The following is a 15,166-nucleotide window of genomic DNA, read 5'->3' as shown; positions in this document are numbered from 1 at the left end:
GTTTTTGAGTTGTTTGCTCCCCCTTGTATCGCGAACTGAGCGTGGAGCCATATTGGTGACGCATTGGCACATTTGGCCAATGCTATTGACTGGAGGGTCCAGACTTAGTGGAGGTACAGAGGACTTAAGAAGCATTATACACCAGACTGTATAGCATCAAAAATAAAAGCATATTCCTTTGGTGGTATGCGAATGACAAACTTTTTATTTTGAACATGAATTGAACGGCCTCATTCATTTCGACCGCCACCATTGCAAAAACTACAGACAGACTACAATTCTAAAATAGAGCAGAAAATTAATATCATCGTTCATGGCTTCTCCAGTAATCCAAGTAAACGTAAGAAAGCGCAGGGAGGCAATAGCTAGTCTAGGAAAAAGGAGGTCTTTTTTAGGGTTTCAAATTAAGAAGACCTTCACAGAGGGCAGAGGGAGGAGTTGGATTATCAATACATTCGGACTGAGAAGGCATGCTGGAGGAAGGTGGACAGTTTTTCTGCAAAGGCGATGTGATACAAAGAATGTAGGCCATCATCTCCTCAAGATTAGAGGAGAACAAAGATTTCAGAAGGAAATAAACGGCTATTTGCATATGTTCCGTGTCGTAATCTGGCCACAAGATGTCGCCAAAGTTCCTTTTATGAGGAACTTTGAGCCAGGAAAATATCTGTTCAATATTTCACTGCAACTGTAAATTTTTCAAATTAAATTAATTATATTATATTATGTTGTGAATGTGTTTATACACAGAGGAATGTTTAAGTTTATCTCTTTTAGATATCTCTTTTCTTTGTGAAGAGAGATTGAAGGATTTCTCAAACTTGCTTGAGAGATAGAGGGAGAGAGAGGCAAAGGGAGAGAGGCAAAGAGAGAGAAGCAAAGAGAGAGAGAGAGTTTAAAATTGCCTTTATTTTACACTCCTTGTTGTTGTTTTGTTGTTGTTTTTTGACAACAACAAAAAACAATCATAAATGCTAACTCAAAAAAAGGAATAACTAAAGATGCCTCATCCAATGTACATAAAACATCATTAATACCTCACTTGCATACAAAACCATCAATGTTCTTTGTCAACTTAAAAAAACTCAAACTCCACACGAATTCGAGCGATTATCAGTCTCTGAAATAAAACATAAGCATCATCTGTTTGATGACCGTTCTTTTTTGTTTCTCCTCGATAACCATATTGCCAGTTTCGCAGTTCCAGAAATAAAATTCAAAAGAATATGAATAGATTTCTTTCCTGCACAATACCGTGGACCATAAATAAAAATACAGTTAGAAAACTGTTCACCAAAACCACCAAACAAACGACCTAAAAGAACAAAAAGAGACTTCAATCTTGAACATTCAACAAATAAATGAGATAATGTTTCATCTTGAGAACAATAACAACAGGAAACACTAACGCCAGGATGAAGGTGTGCCAGATACCTGTTTGTAGCTATGGCCCCATGCACAATCCTCTACTGGAGGTCACCCACCCGTTTCGCAACGGGGGGTTTGTACAGGGACCGCCAACAGCCTCTTGGGGTAGAGCTGGAGTCAAAAAACTCAAGCCACTTCAACACCCTCACTTCTGCCAGAGAGCGTAGATTCAGCACCTTCACACAGACATGGTACAAAACTTTCTTCCCCAGGCCTTCAAAATAACCCAAAGGTGTAGCTTGGAGAGACAACAACTTCTCTGGCTCATCCTGCCACTGATCCACTGCAGGAGAGACGATCATGGAAGGAAACACGTACTCATATTCATCATCCCATTGGTCAGACAGAGTACTGTTAACAGCAAACGCTCTGATGGAAACTGACAGAGATGCACATGTTTCTTCTTTAATCCTTAATGCAATTCTGTTGGATCGTATCTGTAGACTCTCCATTAGACTGTTCAGCTTCATCAGATGACCCAGCTTCACACAGCCTGCTTCCCTCATCCTAGATCTTAGCGTACCAGATGAGAGGAGCTGTGATGAGAGAGGAAACTGTTCTCAAACAGAGGCTCTTCAAAAACCCACATTCCAGGTGTTGCCTCAGTCTCTCTCTCAAAGGTGAGAATCTTCCAAGTGTTTAGCACAGATTGGTAGAACAGGGTGAGACCAGTCAAATCCAAAGATCCTTGTCTCAGCAGAAAGAGATGTTTATCATATCCCATACGTCCTGCTTTCCTTAGCAGAAGACGCGCCGTATCCAACCATGGCAGTCCAACCCCATATAACAGCTTCTGCAGAGTTTGAAGCCTGAAAGCCGCGATCCGCGACATGATGTCAATAAGTCCTTGTCCTCCCTCCTCCACAGGTAGATACAACGCAGCAGCTCTCACCCAATGACATCCAGACCAGAAAAAGTCCACTAGAGTCTTTTGGAGATTTTGTACAAGAGAGGATGGCGGCGTCAACACAGTCAGTTTATGCCAGAGGGCCGAAGCAACCAAGTTATTAACTACCAAGACTCTTCCCCTGTAAGATAGCTGAGGCTGCAACCATTTCCACTTAGATAATCTGGCACACACTCTCTCCATGACACCCTCCCAATTTTTTCTCAAAACAGCCTCCGTTTCCAAAAAAACACTCAAGAATGTAAAGCCCTGATCAACCCAGTGAATATTACCTGGTAATACGGGGAGATTATTATTTTGTCCATGGGCCAACTTTTAAAGCAGAACTTTTCTCCCAGTTTACTTTAGCTGAAGAAGCTTTTTCATAAAGCTCTAAACAATGCTGAAGACCCATAGCGTCATTCTGGTTCTTAATAAAAATGTTAATGTCGTCAGCATAAGCAGAGACTTTACAATTATGAGGCAAACCTGGAAGAACAAGGCCAGTGAGGGTGGAGCGAACTTTAAGTAAAAAAGGCTCAACTACAATAGAGTCCAACTGCCCAGATATGGGACAGCCTTGTCTAACACCTCTTTGAACTTTAACAGGACGACTTAATCCTCCCTCAACTTTAACAACGCAAAGCACTTCATTATATAATAAACCCAATAAAGAAATAAAACCTTCACCAAATCCAAACGCTCTTAATGTAGAAAAGAGAAAACAATGATCAACTCTATCAAAGGCTTTTTCCTGATCTAATGAAATAATTCCAACATCAGTTTCATATAATTTACAAATGTCAAACAAATCTCTTAAAAGAAAAAGATTGTCCTTAATAAATCTTTCAGGTACACAATATGATTGATCTTTATGTATAATGAGTTTGAGAATATTCTTCAGCCTGTTAGAAAGCACTTTAGAAAATAACTTGTAGTCCACACAAAGGAGAGAAACCGGCCTCCAGTTCTTCAACAAAGTCAAATCTCGTTTTTTTGGAAGTAGGGAAAGGACAGCTTGTCGGCAGGATGATGGTAAGATTCCTGTTGATGGGCACTCCTGAAGCACCTCCCACAAGTCCTCCCCCAACAGCCTCCAAAAATGTTTGTAGAAGTCTCCAGGTAAACCATCTAAGCCTGGACTCTTTCCAGAAACCATCTGTCCAACTGCAGCAGTCAGTTCTTCCATTGAAACTCCAGCATCCAGCAGCGGTAAGCTGAGGAAGACCATCCAACAAAGTCTCCATAGAGCTTCTGCTACAGGTCTGCTTCTTGTAGAGGTCACTGTAAAAGGCCACGGCATGTTCCTTCATGATGCTGGGATCAGCGGCATCATACGCCTTATTTGAATAAATTAAAGAAAAGAAGATAAAACTTTCTACACAGAAGTAACAAATCAGATTTTGCTCTTGCAACTTCTCCAAAGACGTCTTTGCTTTTTGTTTGTCGTTTCCATCTTTTGTCTTTTTCTCTCTCAGGTAAATTCATGTGTTGTTTGTGCTCTGAGGTTTCTGATATTTTGTGATGTGTTTGTCTGGTGATAGTACGCATCTGTCTTGAATAAATGCTGATTATTGTGACGCTGTTATCTCTGCGTGATCTCAGTCTTTGCGCACAGCATTTTTCTGAACCCGGGNGGCAGGATGATGGTAAGATTCCTGTTGATGGGCACTCCTGAAGCACCTCCCACAAGTCCTCCCCCAACAGCCTCCAAAAATGTTTGTAGAAGTCTGCAGGTAGACCATCTAGACCTGGACTCTTTCCAGAAACCATCTGTCCAACTGCAGCAGTCAGTTCTTCCATTGAAACTCCAGCATCCAAAATATCCTGATCTGCAGCGGTAAGCTGAGGAAGACCATCCAACAAAGTCTCCATAGAGCTTCTGTTACAGGTCTGCTTCTTGTAGAGGTCACTGTAAAAGGCCACGGCATGTTCCTTCATGATGCTGGGATCAGCAGTCAGCGCTCCATCAGAAAGTTGGAGGCAAATCAGCTGCTTCGCCCGGCTGACACTCCTCTCCAAATTAAAAAAAAAAAGATGTCGGGGCATCCATGTCCTTCACTGTAGTAAACCTTGACCGAACTAAAGCCCCTTTGGCTCTTTCATGTAAAAAACAACTTAACTGATCTTTCTTAAGTTTAAGCTGATTATTAGCATCAGTTGACAAGTTATTTTCCAATTCTTTTATCTCATTTTCTAAATTCTGAATCACTTTTTTAATTTTAGCTGTAGAAAAACTTGTACATTGTTGGCAAAAAACTCTTATCTGAGCCTTTCCAACCTCCCACCATTCAGTTAAAGAAAAAAACTCTGATTTTCTTGTTTTCCATAGTTGCCAAAAGAAAATCTCTTTAAGTAGTTTCGTATTAAAATGCCAATACGATCTGTATCTAATATTACTTGAACAAAGAAAATCCAAGTAAACCAGGTGATGATCAGAAAACCCAACTGGAGAAATTAAACAGACAATCTATTTCTGTAAGTATCTGAGATATAAAATCTGTCCAACCGAGCCCCACTCACTACCCCATCCTTCATTTTTACCCAGGTATACTGTCTATCTTGGGGGTGTTTAATCCTCCAAGGCAAGCATCAACCAAGCCCAGCTCCGCTGTCACCTCAGTTAGAAGATGATGGAGGATGAGGTTCTTCCCCAGTTCTGTCAGTTAGAAAACTAGCAGTGCAGTTCCAATCACCCCCAACACAACACATTCATTTTGACTGGACTGTTGGAAAAAATTATACGTCTTGAAAAATGTTAATTATTTGATCCCCTTGATTAGGTGCATAAACATTCATAAAACAGAAAAAGTTTTTTTCTATTTCCGCTCTGATCACCAGGACCCTTCCTGGGACTAGCTCAGTATAAGAAATAACTTTAATGTCTAAACCTGGTGAGAATAAAACGGCTACACCAGCAGATGACCTGGTCCCATGAGACAAAAAATATTTCCCTTTCCAACTCAAACCCCACTCCACCTCATTTTCATGATCTGTATGTGTCTCTGGTAAAAGCACAACATCAAGTTCCATCCATCCATCCATTTTCTGAACACCCTTGTCCCTCAGTGGGGTCGGGAGGGGTGCTGGTGCCTATCTCCAGCTAACGTTCCGGGCGAGAGGCGGGGTACATCCTGGACAGGTCGCCAGTCTGTTGCAGACAACATCAAGTTTCTTTTGCCTAATCGTTTCTAAACTAACCATCTGTTTATGTGGATCCCTCCCACCATTGATGTTACTCATACAGGTGAAAAAGAGAAGGAAGACAGACAGAGACAGTAGAGAGAAGGTCACCCAGTGCACTTTTATCATTATCTTATTTCTGAATTTTCAGTCGTTTTGAACCTTTTGCTTTATTTGCTGACACCTGTCTCCGGACGCTTGTCGTGTGGTTTTTTAACCGGATCCGTTTCTTTTCATCCAGCATTTCAAAACCAACTATTTTCTGCACCATTAATACACTCTTGATAAATTTTTCTACATCAGGAAAATAGTCAAGGATTTTAACGTGTTTTCCAAACGTTTCATCCAGAAAATCATTAATTTCCTCCAGAGTATACAAATCACCACTAGACGTTTGTGAATCTGCGATTAAAACGCCGTCTGAGTTGATGTCATACTCCATGTCTTCTACCTGTGCAGGTGAGGCTGCAGACTGATCCTCTGCAGCGCCACCTTCAGGTAACGCTGCATCCTCGGCAGCACCACAACCAGCCGTCTGATCTGTTTCTATATCCAAATTGCTCCCATCTCAGACTCACCACCACCACTCCCAGAGAGAGAAAGACAGAGAGAGAGAGAGAGAGAGAGAAAGAGAGAGAGAGACAGAAAGAAAGAGAGAGAGAGAGAGAGAGGAAGAAACAGAGAGAGAGAGAAAGAAAGAGAGAGAGAGCATATTCTGATTTCAGAAACAATTAAAACCAGCCATTTGGTCACCAGAGAAAAAGAATAGGAGTTTATGTTATGATGACATGTGATGTGAGTTTTACTTTGAAAAGCAAGATCACAAGGGGGCGTGGTTTAAGTTCAGCAGCCCAGAGCCTCCAGGTTGCAGACATACCCGTCTTGGTCGTCAAGCTGTGTGGCCCCTCTGCCTTCATCTTAAACTCGACATGCCGGAGTACCTGGACGACCCGTCTGTGCTCACCAAAGACAAGCTAAAGAGCGAGCTTGTTGCTCACAATGTGGAACTGCCGAGTGGCAACCCGACCAAAGACGTGTATGTGCAGCTTTATCTAAAGAACCTGACGGTCCAGAACCAGAAGAACGCCGTGGCCGTAGTTCTGGATGCGTTCTCCAGCGACGAGGAGCTTCCGCCTGTCGTGGCCCCCAACAGAAGGCGCTCCTCCGGAAGGGTAAGCCTTGTTCTCTGTGTTGGAGTCAACCAGCTGCCTCTTGTACTTTTTTTTTATTACGGTTTTTACGGTACTGATATTCAGAAGAGCTCACATCGCTTATGGTGGAGCTGCCAAGAGAAAATGTTTACCTCAGAAAAGAACTCCGAGTGCAGTTTGTATAATTGTTTTATACATCATAGATCAGCTTAACGGTATTCCTAAACTAGTTTTGCCTTTGTGGGACAAAAAGTTTTTTCCATTTCTTCCCATCCAGCCACCAACTGCGCCCCGCCTCCTGATGTCAGATGGTTGGTTAGACCAGTGTTTCCCAACCCTGGTCCTCAAGGCACACTGACCTGCATGTTTTAGATGTTCCCCTGCTTCAACACACCTCATTCAGCTGATTGCAGTTCAGCAAATACCTCCTAATTGAAATCACCTGTGCTGAAGCAAGGAAGCACCTAAAACATGCAGGGTAGTGTGCCTTGAGGACCAGGTTTGGGAAACACTGGTCTAACTAAATCACTTCGTGGCCACAGATCTGATCAAACTGTCACTGTTCAGCTTTCACTTCCCCCAGAACGTTTCCACTTTAGTCTGTTTCAGTGAAGCTGGTTGTCATAACACAGCCGCAGCTGCCAGTTCAACACATCCCATCCAGTTGCAGAAACACTTTATTTTTACAGACAATAAAATCAGGAGTAGGAAATGACGTTTAGTTTTAAAGGCTGGATTTCACTAAATGTACAATTTTTTTAGAGAAAAAAATTGCTGATTTTGTGCTGATGTCATTAGGACCCTCATGAACCAAGGAATCAGAAGAATTGGGTAGGTTACTCTAAAAAAATTAACTGGTTACTGTTATAATTTACTCTATTTAAAATGTGATAGCAGTTAAACTGTTTCAGTTACTTTAACAAAGTAATGCAACTAATTACACAGTTGGATTTGTTAGAGTTCTGCCTGGACTCGATGAGAGGGGAGATCAGATTTAATTAATCTGGACTTGAATCTGACTTTTATTTCTGAAAGCTTTTAGGTCCATTGTTAGGTTCATTGCTCTGTTAGAAGAATGCACTTGCAGATGCTGTCCCTCTAACAGGGGGTGAAAGATGCTTCATAAAAGGACTTCTTCCTGCTCCAGTTCCCCTTTAACACAAATCTACTCTCTTTATTTAACTCCATTTGTTTATTTATTTATTCATTCATTCATTCATTCATTCATTCTGCAGTAAGGTAAAAACTGATTGCGTTGGATGTAAGAATTTCTACTTCTCTTCTTACCAGACCAGGTAAGAAGTCTGGTAGCTTCTCATGTTCTGCATTTGATAAATGCTTTTCACAAGACAATGCCAATGTCTGACTTTGAAGTAATATTGCTCGTTTTAATGTTTTTTTTATACCAGTCACATTTAAAGACTGAATATTATAATAGTGCTTTCACTCTAGACATCTGTAACATTTTCCTGCACCTGTGTAACGTTGATGCTGTTTCTCAGAGTTGTTTGAGTTGATTTTGGAACTTGCACTGAACCCTGCAGGCACAGACTGGTTGAATTCCACAAATATCATTTCAAATGAGCTTCTCAGTAAATGTTATTTCTAAGTCCAAAGTTGCTACTGTATGTTTATGAAATGACCCTTCCTAGGGTTTACATTTGGCAGAGAGGAATGGGAAATTAACTAGGCAAATGAAAGAATTCACATTTTCTTTTTAGGATAAAGGATTTTTAAATCCCTAAAGGAGGAGAAAAAAATGTTCACCAATGTTTCGATGTTTATATTTGCACTTCATGTAGAATTTTGGGATATTCTTTATTTTCTTTTTCCTGGAAATGCTCTACTTGCTATTGTCTGCAAATCTTTACCTGACTGTCTGTCCAGGTGTGCTTGGAGCCACCTGTTGCCATTGTTGGTCAAGCTCTGCGCTGGTGGGAACTACAAGTGCACCTCTCTAGCAAACTGTTAAGCTGCAGTGTTCTCAACAGGAGTTTTTTATTTTTTTTTGCATGTGATGCCACTTTATCACATTTTTAAAATGTGCTTTATAAATAAAATGGCTAAAAGTTTGAAAACAATACACACTCCTAGCTTGAAATCTTACTAGTGTCCTGCAGGATTAGGAAAAATTAACATGACATCTGCTTACATGTTGCTCCTGATGAATCATGTTGCAGATTTTCTTTTACCAGCCAACCAAAAGGTTGGCTAAAGATGTGCTGAACATTACAGACCAGACGGGTTTCACCAGCTGACAACACAGCAGTGTGGAAACAGCAGAGCGCTCTTAAAGGATTTATTGCCTCTGTCAGTTGTTCAGTATGTGAAGTAAAGGTGTACTTACAGAGGAATGCTAGAGGGTGGGACACTGATCCAGTTCTTTTCCTTCATGCTTCAATGTGAATAATGATTTATAAATTACAAGTAAACAGAAAAATACACATTATTTACTGGTAATACTTTTATAAAATGAAGCCATTTGAAGTAAGAGAGTAGACATGTTTCTGCTCAGGCATGAATAACGCAATTCAAGTTTACAAGATGCAATATTTTTTTTATCTTGTAAAAATGATTGTAAAATAATCATTATAAATAGTGTACAGTGTGCAATGTGAAATGAAGCTTTGATGAAGTGGCTTGCATGTCCCTTGAGATGTTCCACATTTGGTCACATTACAACTGCAAACAAATATATTTTATTGGAGTTTAATGTGAAAGAAGACAAAGTGGAATACAATTGTGAGGTAGAAAAAAAAATTACACATGATTCAAAACAGTTTCTACAAATAAACTGAAAAGTATGATGTGCAAAAATATTCAGGCTCTCTGAGTCAGAACTTTGTGGAACCACCATTTGCTGCAATTCCAGCAGCAAACGGTGTCTTTAGGGTTTGTCTCTACCAGCTTTGGACTTCTAGTTGCTCAAAGTTTCTCTGTTCTTCTTTGCAAAACAGCTCAAGCTCATATTAGATGCAGAGCGTTTGTAAACAGCAGTTTTCACATCTTGCCACAGATTCTTGATTGGGTTTAAGTCTGGACTTTGGCTGGGCCATTCGACACATGAATATGTTTTGTTTTAAATCATTCCTTTGTGTTTAGGGTAGTTTTCCTGCTGGAAGCTGAACCTCTTCCTCAGTCTCAAGTTTTTTTCAGACTCCAAGCTTTCTTCATTGTCCTGTACTTGGCTCCATCCATCTGCCCATAAAACTCTGATTCTATGGGACCAGTTCACAGCAAATGTTGTCTCAAGGCACTTAACAAAAATCAGTTCAATTCAATCAGACAATCCTAGTTATCAAACAGTACAGTAAGCTCAACTAATTAGTCAAAGTAGTTTAAAAAGTTTCTATTTAAGGAAACCCAGCAAAGTGCATTACATTTTTTTTTTTTTTTTTACAATTTTCACTTTTTCATTGAACTTTCTAAATTCATACACACTGAGATGTTTTGATTAGACAAAATAATTATTCAAGATATCAGTAATGTCATTCTGACTCGGCATCACGTTAAAGAGATTTAAAATGCAGGAAATGTTTAGATTAAAAAATGTTCAAGATATTTCTAATTCATTTGGAGACATTTTACAAGGAATTTTGACTAGATATTTACATTACAGTTGTAAATATCTAAGTTGGTTTTGCCTAGTCATTATTTTTCTTTCAATGTATCTGCAATTTAATCTGCATTAATTGAACCTTTAGGCTCCTATCTAAAATACATTGAAGGTATCTTGCATTATGGTGTCATTCAATATTTAATTAGAATTACGACTAGTTGGAACAAAAAAGGAGATCTTAAATTGACTTTATGACATGACATTCATATGGGAAGGCAAAGGGAACATTTGGTTTCAAACGCAGAGCAATCACACATCCTATGACAACTGCTAAGGCAAGCCTCTTTACTGAGGAAATTCTTTGTACATATGGTTAAAGGTTAAAGACCAGCCTTGTGTTGGATTTTATTTTATTTTTTGTAATATGTTTTGAAACCTACCATCTACATGCCAGTGTGATTACAGTGGGAATGAATCGGTGAGTAAGAATCCCACAAAGTCATTCCCGACATTTTTCAGATGTCTAGCTGTAGTCTTGGATTCTTCTGTCATACGTCCTGTTTTATGTCCCACTGTTGTGAAAGAAGCCTACTGTAAAATATGAAGAATATGTATCATTTTTACATTTAATGAAAATATTTTCCATCTTGGTGACGGCGAACTACACAGTCCATTGTTACTCTGCCAAGCAGTTCAGCGTGAAACCACAAGTCCTGGCATGCTGCACATTTGACTACTCTCTATAAGGTGATGATAAAGAGAAATATGACTTCATTGGAGCTGGGTGTGGCTGCAGAGGAGGGAGCAGACAGTTTCACTCTAGAAAAGACTTGTGATGATGAAACATCCAGGTTAGATTGCCCTTAGGAAGAACATCTGGCTTTGCACTCTCCGCCCATTTCACACACAGAGAACCACAGCTTCACTCCTCATTGACGCAGAGCATTTCCCCTTTGGCTTTCCTCACATTTCTGGTGGTTATCCACACTTTCTCTGAATTACAGTCAGTGTTTTGGTGCTTCAGCAGGGTTTGTTGCTCTATTTTTGCATATCTCATCAAACAGTGGAGGGATTGCTGCTAAATGATTCAACTGTAGCAACATTTTTTCAGTAAAGGTTAGATGAGTATGTTCTGAAGTGGGTATATTTAAATTAATGACTAACATGGACAAATTTACACTCTACAACAGGTTCAGAATGTTAAAATTCTGCTGGACCTCAACAAAGCTGTTAGGGATTTTTGTGTTATCATTTTTACATTTATACATCATACATTTATTATTACTTTGGATCATTAATCAGTCTTATATTAATCAGTATTGACATGATTTTCATTTAGTCTTGTCTGTGTTAAAACTTTTTGCACCAAGAACTGATTGTTCCCTCCACCCTTGGGAGAAATCGCTCCTGAGGGAAAGAGCTAGATGACCTGTGTGTGTAGATGGAGCTTGCCATCTGTCTCGCTGTTTATCTTCTTACATTCTTCCTTTTCCCAAATAAAAGGCCTGCTCTAGCTGATAGGGGGCAGAACGCTCTGTGAACGGCTCAGAGGAGCGGTTTGCTGAGTCTTCTCCTTTTGCAAAAGTTTGGCCATAAAATTCATATATGTTGTCTGTGGTTCTTTCATGTAGGTTTGGAAAAATACCTATCAAAAGCAGTCACACCTTTGTGAACATAGAGATATTCAAAAGGGAAAAGAACTTCATCAGTGAGTTGTTCTGTCTGTCTGCTTGTGAGAGGAGACATTCAACCAGGTTCTTACTGCGTTGGGTTTCTCTAGGGTGGTTCAGAGCTGGCAAATCTGTGAATTAACTGTAAATTTGGACCAAATGTTAGGTTTAGGACCTTAGTATGAAAACCATTTGCCTGCCGTTATTGATAGCCATGCTAACTAGCCTGAGCATTCATGACAGGCTTTGATATAGAGAACTAACTATAGTCTAGCAGAGAAAGGAGAGGCTGTGAGTTCACCACCATCAAGCCACACCACTGGCTCATCTTGCACGAGATCATTGTGAACTTTCAATCCCGCCAAAGTTAATCAAATCTGAATGAAAACATGTATCGGCTAAGTATGATAAATATCATCACTTTTTTAGTGCATCCGGCTAAAGAGTCACGCAAGAAACGAGGGTTGTGGTTTAGAACATCCAAAGGTGTTCACATAATTGCAGGGAACTTTAATAAGACCAGCTTGAAGACTGTACTGTGAAATGTTCTACAAGGGGAGAGAAGATTTTAGATCATGTTTACATCATGCACACGTACAGAGCCACACCCCTCACACACCTCAGCCAGTCAGACCATCTGTCTCTCCTACTGTCCTCAACCTACGCAGAGCCAGGGCCACCAAAAGGACGGTTACAACCAGGCCTGAGGATGAACTCAACAAACTGCAGGACAGTTTCAGTCAGAGTGGGACTTATTTGAACACCAGGAGTTGGAGACATTCACAGGAACTGTACTGGACTACATCCAGCTGTCCATCAAGAATGTGTCTGTGGAAAAAAACCATCTGGACTTTTCCTAACAGAAGTTAAAAATATGGATTTGTTAAACTGACAACTCTTGATCAAAAATCACTAAACTTAATCTATTTTGATTCAGCTAAAGCAAGGTTTTCATATTGGAATATTTATTTTAAAATATAATATTTTTGGGTGAGTTGCAACAATAGTGTGCCGTTGTTTCAATGATGCCGTTTCATCGTGCATTCACAGAGGCTGATGAAATGACTTGTGATTGAAAATAAACATGTGGCGAGATTGCATTAAGTTTGAGTTTTAAGTGTCTGCTTTTGTGCCACAGAAAGCCGCCAGGAAATCAGACAAACATCATCTGGACGTCGCATCACTTACTGATGAGAGCCTGAGGGACGAATTGCAAAAACATGGAATGAAAGTGGGGCCAATTGTAGGTGAGTGCTTCTTCCAGCTGCACTTGGCACAGAACAAAATGTCTGTTGTGGGTGATGCACTGTCCCCACAGATGACGAGCCAAAACATAATTGATTCTTGACCTACACTATATTGCCAAAAGTATTTGCTCACTGATCTAAATTATCTGAGTCAACTACTTCAATTACTTCTGTGGTCACAGTCAATTGCTATTCTCAATGAAGTGTGAAGATTATTATGTGCAAAATAACTGATTGGATGGGAAAAATCTGTGAATATGATTTTTCAAGTCATGTCCAAGAATAAAAAAAAAACAAAAAAACAGGAGTCTCATTTATAAAGGCTTGCATAGGATTCATCCTAAAAGTATACATGCATCCAAAAGAGAAAAATGGCATACGCCAAAAAAAAAATCTGATTTATAAAACCATGTCTATGCACATCAGTATGCAATTTTTCTATATAAATCCCAGCTGAACCTAACAGGCTTTGCACAAGGTCCCTCCTCAGGTTCTGCAGCACACACATATTCAACCATAAATGGTCAATGCAAAGCTCCTTGTGACTGTCGGTGCTTATTTAAGCGACCTGGCTGATAAATGTTACCAATGGCAACTAGAGGGGGGAAAAAAGGCAATTTCACTGAAGCAGAAAGCAATGTGAGGAATTGGGAAAATGAGGAATTGAAAGCATTGTTTTTGTAGCCACCGTCACATGAATCAAGTTTACACACCCTTAGTGGGAGGGACGCCTGATATTAAAGTGCACCTCTGAGACCTGGAGATTTGGAAACGGGATTAGCCACTGCCCCCTGCAGGTTATAGCAAAATAGTGCATCAGTACATGAGGCCCCAATGGGCACTACTGCACTCAGCACTGGCTGTGACACCATAAACTCATGTAGACTAGCATTGTTCCTTAAAGTGCCATCAGAGTGTTAACTGCTTATTATCATTAATTCAAACACATAGCAGTCTGCAGTCTGCTAATTCGTGCTGTTAGGAGTCAGTTGCCAGAAACCCCAGAGCAGTAGACAGCTGTATTTGAACAGGATCGATGTGGTTCCGGTGGTCCGGTCTTTCCAATACTGGACCCAGTTCAGCACAGAGATCCAAGAACAAAGCTCCAGGGCAGGAGTACTCTAATATAAACCTTGAACTCAGGAATTCAAAATACCGCTGGAGATTAAAGGATTTCTCAAACATGCATGAAAGAATCAAGGCAACATTCCAGATGTGTTTTTGATGAGGGAATAACATGATGTAAAGCTCAGAAAAGTTGATTTTACAGGATACTGTCCCTTTTTAGGTACATTGATCTTGTACTGGTTGGAGGGAGACTAAATTAACTAATAATAATTAATTAACTAATTAATAATTAACACACCTCACCTCCCACTGTCAGACTTCTGCTGCGTTCCTCCTGATCTTCGGCCTAGGGGTCGTGGGGAGAGGAAGTGAGGCCACCAGGCCAACCGTCGGATATTTTTCTCATCAGCAGCTCAGTTACTGGGCTGCTCTCGCTGTGGATCCATAGGTGGTTGCCACTTTGACCCATGGTTACCGTCTGCAGTTCCGACAGCGGCCTCGCATCTCACACCGGGTTAGGGTGACCGGCATCACTGACCCGGTGCAAGCGCTGGACCAGGAGCTTTCCATCCTCCTGGCCAAGGGTGCAATCGAGGCAGTGGATCCTCTACAGCAACCCAGAGGCTACTATTCAACGAATTTCCTCATGCCAAAAAAGACAGGCAGATTTCGTCCCATTTTGGATCTCAGGGGACTAAATCAGTATTTAAAGGTCCCGCCTTTTCACATGCTCACGACGGCAGAGGTTCTGCGAGCTGTGACAAAGGGAGAAAGGCTTACATCAATCAACCTTACAGATGCGTACTTTCATGTACCTATTGCGGCAGATCATTGTCGCTTTCTCAGGTTTGCCTATCGGGGTTGCCACCGGCATTTCCATGTGCTCTTGTTCGGCTTGCTCTTGTGTGACTCCGTTGATATTATTGCTCGAACGGCACATATGTGAAGGGAATGTTCAGTGCTTTTCCTCTGGC

The 15,166-nt window shown here is 40.6% G+C and overlaps 1 protein-coding gene across 2 annotated transcripts in view; it reads left to right on the top strand.

Annotated features, from left to right (window-relative positions):
• The first annotated feature begins 6,325 nt into the window (after nt 1–6,325).
• LOC103155457 (lamina-associated polypeptide 2, isoforms beta/delta/epsilon/gamma-like) overlaps nt 6,326–15,166 on the top strand; it is a 22,977-nt gene continuing 14,136 nt past the window's right edge. Inside the window, exons 1-2 of one of the 2 annotated variants that reach the window (XM_007577151.2) lie at nt 6,326–6,669; nt 13,016–13,124. In XM_007577151.2, the coding sequence (XP_007577213.1) occupies nt 6,427–6,669; nt 13,016–13,124 (352 nt within the window). In that variant the 5' untranslated portion in view covers nt 6,326–6,426. The remainder of the gene's footprint in view (nt 6,670–13,015; nt 13,125–15,166) is intronic. The other variant, XM_007577150.2, reaches the window with a different exon arrangement.

This window comes from Poecilia formosa, unplaced genomic scaffold (genome assembly GCF_000485575.1).
Source record: "Poecilia formosa unplaced genomic scaffold, Poecilia_formosa-5.1.2 Scaffold429, whole genome shotgun sequence".
NCBI classification, from domain to species: domain Eukaryota; kingdom Metazoa; phylum Chordata; class Actinopteri; order Cyprinodontiformes; family Poeciliidae; genus Poecilia; species Poecilia formosa.
This window is presented reverse-complemented; position numbering and strand designations above follow the sequence as displayed.